Source organism: Peromyscus californicus, unplaced genomic scaffold, assembly GCF_007827085.1.
Source record: "Peromyscus californicus insignis strain IS unplaced genomic scaffold, ASM782708v3 Scaffold_11__1_contigs__length_118956290, whole genome shotgun sequence".
NCBI lineage: Eukaryota > Metazoa > Chordata > Mammalia > Rodentia > Cricetidae > Peromyscus > Peromyscus californicus.
The window spans coordinates 4,586,906-4,592,905 of NW_026294402.1; the positions used below are offsets into that span (position 1 = coordinate 4,586,906).

The 6,000-nt window shown below is 41.9% G+C and overlaps 1 protein-coding gene across 1 annotated transcript in view; it reads left to right on the forward strand.

Moving 5' to 3' along the window:
• The window catches only part of Mmp20 (matrix metallopeptidase 20), a 46,521-nt gene extending 43,056 nt beyond the window's left edge, over positions 1–3,465 (forward strand). The window contains exons 9-10 of the mRNA XM_052726778.1: positions 1,959–2,062; positions 3,365–3,465. Of these exons, the coding sequence (XP_052582738.1) occupies positions 1,959–2,062; positions 3,365–3,465 (205 nt within the window). The remainder of the gene's footprint in view (positions 1–1,958; positions 2,063–3,364) is intronic.
• The last annotated feature ends 2,535 nt before the right edge of the window (positions 3,466–6,000 follow it).

Sequence of the window (6,000 nt, forward strand, 5' to 3'; positions counted from 1 at the left end):
AGGTGCTTGACAAACCTACATTGTAAGTACAGTGTTATGTTCAGTTAAACAAAAGTGCAGGCCCTTGCCAACATTAGTCTTCAACTACAAATGTGGAGAGGAAGGTGCACCTGAAAATCTACATAGAATATCTCTGCACTGTGATATCACTAAGTCACTGGCAACAATTCGAGGCTGTATCCTTTAATCCACATTAAATGATGGGGCAAATGTTCATGAATGAAATGATCATACTTACAGAGAATTATTTGTAATTTGGTATCAGGTGTCATAGACAAGACTTTAGAAATGAGAAAATAAAGCAGCAATTTTAACATATCATAGCACATATCAGATTATCAACAAAAATATTTTCTGTATCAACTAACAGTCATTTTGATGGCTTATCATGTGGCAGGAAGTGTACACTATCTCAGATCAAATTATAGAGTCTGCTAGACCTCATACTAAAAAGCCAGAGTCAATGTTCTTGGGATCAAAATAAAGCACAGTGTCTAGGACTGGAGCTTGTCTTGGCTCCTACCTGAGGCTGTGGAGAATGGCAAAGGGAGTGTAGTATGTGTGTGAGTTGTCTTGTTCTCATGGCAGCTCTTTTCCAAATGAAGGCTTACAGCTCAGAGTGTATTCTCATATTCCCTCCATTACACCTTGGGTAGATAAAAAATTGAAGGCCAAACCCAAAGCCATTTACCTGTAGATATGATGCTCTCTGCTCTGTCGCTGAAATCCCCAAATATCTGTCCACAAAGGGCAAGACCATCACCAAGTTTTCACAACAAATTAAGAATAGCACCGTGTCATAAAGGGGGAGCATGTCAGCACTGGGAAGGTCACTGGCAAGGACCATCTTCTATTGCCAGCTTACATCCTTTCTGCCTTTCTTAGTGATAGCTAGCTTCCTTCTTTGTGAAACGATGATGGATGATGGAAATAAGCAGTAACCAGAAACTTGATGATTACGTTCTTACTCAGCAAAAACAAAAAGCAGATAACTTTGTGTCAGTGACACAGAGCCCTGGTCTTATGTCTACATCAAAGGTCTCAGTGGAATACTAGTACATCATAGTCGATCTGTTGATATGTGGGGAGCGTTATCTTCTCCCCTGCCCATAGCACTCTAGAGATCAGCATGCCTCAGTTCCACCAGCCTGAACACTTCTTTGTGAAGGCTTCGTTTCTCCTCAGATCTCGGTAGCTGTTTTCCTCTGCCCTATGAGGCAGAGGCACATTTCAGGGGATGGTGGGCATAATCTGCTATAGGAAACTACCCGATAGCCCAGGGGGAAAATGACCGACTGGTGAAGTGTGCACATGGGAATGCCCCAGCTCCAGCTCTGTGCTCCTAAGGAAGGGACTTTCTCATCTTTTAGATGGAGTCTTGCTGAGGAGTCATCTCCAACTGTGCTGAGCTCATACAGTACCGCTGACTCACAGCCTCTTACAGCAAAGAGACATGCTGACCGGTTTCAGAGCTGGAATCCTAATCTCTTTCCAGGAAAGAGCAGTGGGATCCAAGTGACCTGATTTCAAAGATAAAAGGCTCATATGTGACAATCATGCGGAGCTGTCCTTTTGGGCTCTTCAGTGGGTACACAGCTAAGGACAATGACTGCCTATCCCCTAGAATCCACCTCGGTTCTGCAAGGTGGGGTAGCTTGAAAGCATGGGAAGAATGAGAGAAGGTGCAGGGTCCTAGTACCCAGAATGTAAAATGTGCATTTTGAAACTGTCGAAGAACAAATGCAACAAAAGCCATTTTTTAAGACTTGAAGGCTGTTATTACAGATTTGCTCAGTTCTGATGTACTGATCATTCACACATTCATTTGTTCATTTAAGAGAGACAAGAGACAAAGAGAGATTTCAAATATGTTCAAAATCAGAGCTGGCTAATTATACTCCTGACCACCTTGATGTCCCCTATATTCAACAGTAACATTTGTGAAATATTTCCTCCAGCTATGATGAAAGAAAAAAGAAAATGGAAAAAGACTATCCAAAGAACACTGAAGAAGAATTTTCAGGAGTGAGTGGCCAGGTAGATGCCGCTGTGGAATTAAATGGTGAGTGTCTCCACAGGAAACGTTCCCTGGGAAATCACAACAGGAAATCTGGGCCCTGCTTGAACTTGATAGAAAATGGGTTTCAGTGGGAGTCACTGGTTCTTATTTCGGTCCTAAGTCATTTCATAAACTTAAATAGCCAGGTTACATACTAGAAAGAGGAATTATTTTTTTAAATCCTCTATTAAAAAAGTAAGTAAATAAAAACAAAATGGTGGCTCTCCTTTTACTAGCAGATATGTTTAAAATTATAGCTTTAAGTTGGGAATGGAGCTGACCCTGACCCTGACCCTGACCCTGACCCAGCTATTATGCACAGCCCTGGGATCAATTCCCAGCGCAACATAAACTAGACATGTGGTTTGTAATCCCAAGCACTTGGGAAAGGGAAGTTCAAAGTCATCCTCAGCTACATAGCCAGTCTAAGGACAGCCTGGGATGTTTGAGACCTTTCTCAATGAACACGCAGGAAGTGCAGCTCCGACCCATAATCCCAGCGTTCAAGAGGCTGAAGCCCGTAGATGAAGAGTTTGAGATCAGCCTGGGCTACAGAGTGAGAATCTTTCTCAAAAACAAACAAACACTAACACAATGCAGCTTCAGTCCAGTGGTTGTAGTCTGAGCCTTCCCAGATTCTTCTACCTTTTCATCACCCGACTCCTGAAATCTGACACAGCTAAGGAGGTCATATGAAGTGAGTGTTATACACAAATGAAATCAATTTAATTCCTTCTTAGTGTGTAGCACGGAGACAGACAGTGTTCAGAAGTGCAAAGGATATTCCAAATGTGGCCTCTGTTCTTATGGAATGTTGAGCATCCTTGGGAAATGCCTATCTATCTAACACAGATGAAACTACTGGGAGACAAGACAGTCTGTGCTCTAGTATTGACTGGTGTTAATAGGCTTCACAGTGACTTCAAGAAGTCATTGATCTGAGACAACAGGGCCAAATGGGGCAGTTGGCTCTATCCTGATGAGACATTAGCTGGTTCTGAAGGCCAGCCAGACATTTGACAGCTATAAAAAGGAGAAAGGACTAGAAAAATCATGAAGCATGATGAGGGCACCTTATCGCATGACCCAAAGTGAAGACCTTACCCTACTGATGCAAAGGACAGGGTGAGGGATGACCTGAGAAGTCAGAGGTGACAGGTTGCCAGAGCTGTGCAGAAGACAAGCTCGCTGCCTTCTGACAGCCCCCAGTTCCTCATTGGTAGCACCTCAGAAAGCGGCAACCTTACCCCTTAGGGACCCACACGTCATCTCCGGTAACCACAGTTTCAACTTTATCTCTTCTAGGCTACATTTACTTCTTTTCAGGACCCAAAACGTTCAAGTATGACACAGAGAAGGAAGACGTGGTCAGTGTGGTAAAATCCAGCTCCTGGGTTGGTTGCTAAATCCACAGGGTTAGTCTCTCCACAGGGATGAAGACCATTGTGAGCAACTGATGACTGGACATGAGGGGCTAGGCAGATAGCCTGGGACACTCTTCCCGGCCTTCAGTCAGGAGGGTTCCTTGAAAATAATAACAATTCCATTGTTTTCCTAATTATTCTTTCACAACTTTAATCCAAGTAAGAAAGTAAGCCACCTTACTCAGAATCATATAACACACCCTTTGGTTGAGCATTCTTTTTTTAGCCTACTATACTAAAGCAAATTGATCAGTTTGGTTTCTATTTATAGGAAAAAGACTGCATTCGTGCGCACGCACACACACACACAATTATTTCATTAAGAAAGGTCATTACCATACAAATTATAATTATCCTTTAAAAACAATGGCCATCATTTATTATGATGAGTATAAATGTTCCTCTTTATGTTTTGAAGCATCACTAACAACACGCAGCACCGGGCCTGTGTCTTGGTTGGGTTGTTCCCTGTGCCCCGCACTGGTCTCTGAAGTAGGTGGTAGACAAGCATTCAAATTCCCTTCCATGCTCACCAACAGCTGGGCTCTGTGCAACAGGGGACCTTTTTAAGGAAACCCAATAAAAATGGTGTGTTAGAACAGTTCCTCATTTCTCTTTTCTGTTAATATTTACTAGCCCGTATCATGCTTTATCTGCCAACAAATTCTGTGTACCCGCAGAAAATGTAAACAATAGTATCATAAGTACACAGAGCCAGGAAAAATAACATAGCCTGACCTATTTCCTTCTTCCTGGTGGCTCCCCCAGTGGGGACATCTTTGATCCACCTCAGTTTCTTCTGAATGGTTTTCTACTTAGGGAAGTTTTTGTTGTTTTAGTTAGTGTTTTCTGTTTGTTTGTTTTGTTTTGTCGTTTTTTTGTTCGAACTAAACCTTTTCTTCCTAGCTCTACCCAGGTAACAACACAGACATAATCATGGCTATCAGTCTTAGAGTTTTTAAAACTTTAGCCTCTGGAATTCTATAATTAATCTAGAGAAACTCTACCACCTTTCAGGAGTTCTGAAACTGAATAATGTTTTACTTCATAGGCCGCTTAGAAGAGCTGCAGTGATAACAGCTATAACCTGTTGCTGTTAGCATCGTTCATTAAATTTGCTTCATGGATTCATTAAAAGCCTTAATGACAGTTACTGCAAGCATTCCACTAGGTTTCTAATATGGAAAGTCATGGTGCATATCCAACCAGATGTTGACTATTGAAGACAACATCTGGTGTCTTTGCTAAGGTCAAGGTGCTCCTATTAAGAAGCAGAACCATTTTGTTTTCATTGCAGGCAGGAAACATCTTACTATCAACAAGTGAAAAAACCAGAGGTTAGAGGTATGACTCAGAGGTTAGAAATACTTGCTGTCCTTGCAGAGGACCTGAGTTTAGCCTCCAGCACCCATGAGGGCAACTTACAACCATCTCTTAGCTCCAGTTTCAGGAGAGCTGATCCACTCTGCCACCTCCTTGGGCACCTGAACATATGTGTGCATACTGATACACATAGACATATGTGTGCGTACTGACACACATTCACATAAATAAAAATAAAATAAATTGTTTAAAAAACAAGCAAATAGCAAAGTAGTGTGGCAAGCCCTCACAATGTTAAACAGAAGCACAGCAACTACACTACTGTGTATATACATATGAGAAATTAAAACACAAAAACCTGTACATAGATGTTCATGGCAGCATTATTCACAATATCCTGAATAGAGAGGAAATATGTCCATCACATGATGTATGTGTGAATAAAATGCAGTAGATTCAGACAATGGAATGTTTAGAAAGCCATAGGAGGAGCAAAGTGCTGAGACATGACATAATACGGATGAAGTTTGAAAACATCGTATTAAGTGAGAAGGTGGACACAAAAGATCACATGCTGTATGATTCAATTTATATGAAATGCTGATGATAAAAAAAATTACAAAGATATAAATGCCAGTGCTTGTCAGGCAGCAGGGAGCCAAGCAGCAGGGGACAGGTGTAGAGTTTCTTTACTGGTTGGTTGGAAATGTTCTAGAACTGAGGGTGGTAATGGCTGTACAACTCTGTGATGGTACAAAAGCCACCAAATTGTACATTTTAAATACGTGAATTATGTATTTATAAATTCTGTCTTGATAAAGTTGTTATAAAAACATAAATAAACAAGGAGATCAGAGTGGTGTAGTGATCCATGAAATTCCTGCCACTTGGGAACTGTGGTGAGAAACACAGAGCGATGAAGCACTGGACTGGAGACATCAGGTACTGAGCAGCCAGTAGGTACTTTCTTTCTATCCAGCACTCCCCAGGAGAAGAAGGACTGACGGCGCTCACTGTGCAGAGGGATGTCCCCGGAAGCAACAGAGCCTGTGCTCTGGGGACAGGCTGGCTGCATTCCAAAGCCAGGGACTTGTTTTCAGCTGTGTGGTGTTCATGATCGCCAATCTTTTCTTGATTTCCTCCTTTGCAAGACAAATCGGAATAGCTCTTAACCTCCTGGGACATTTAGAGACT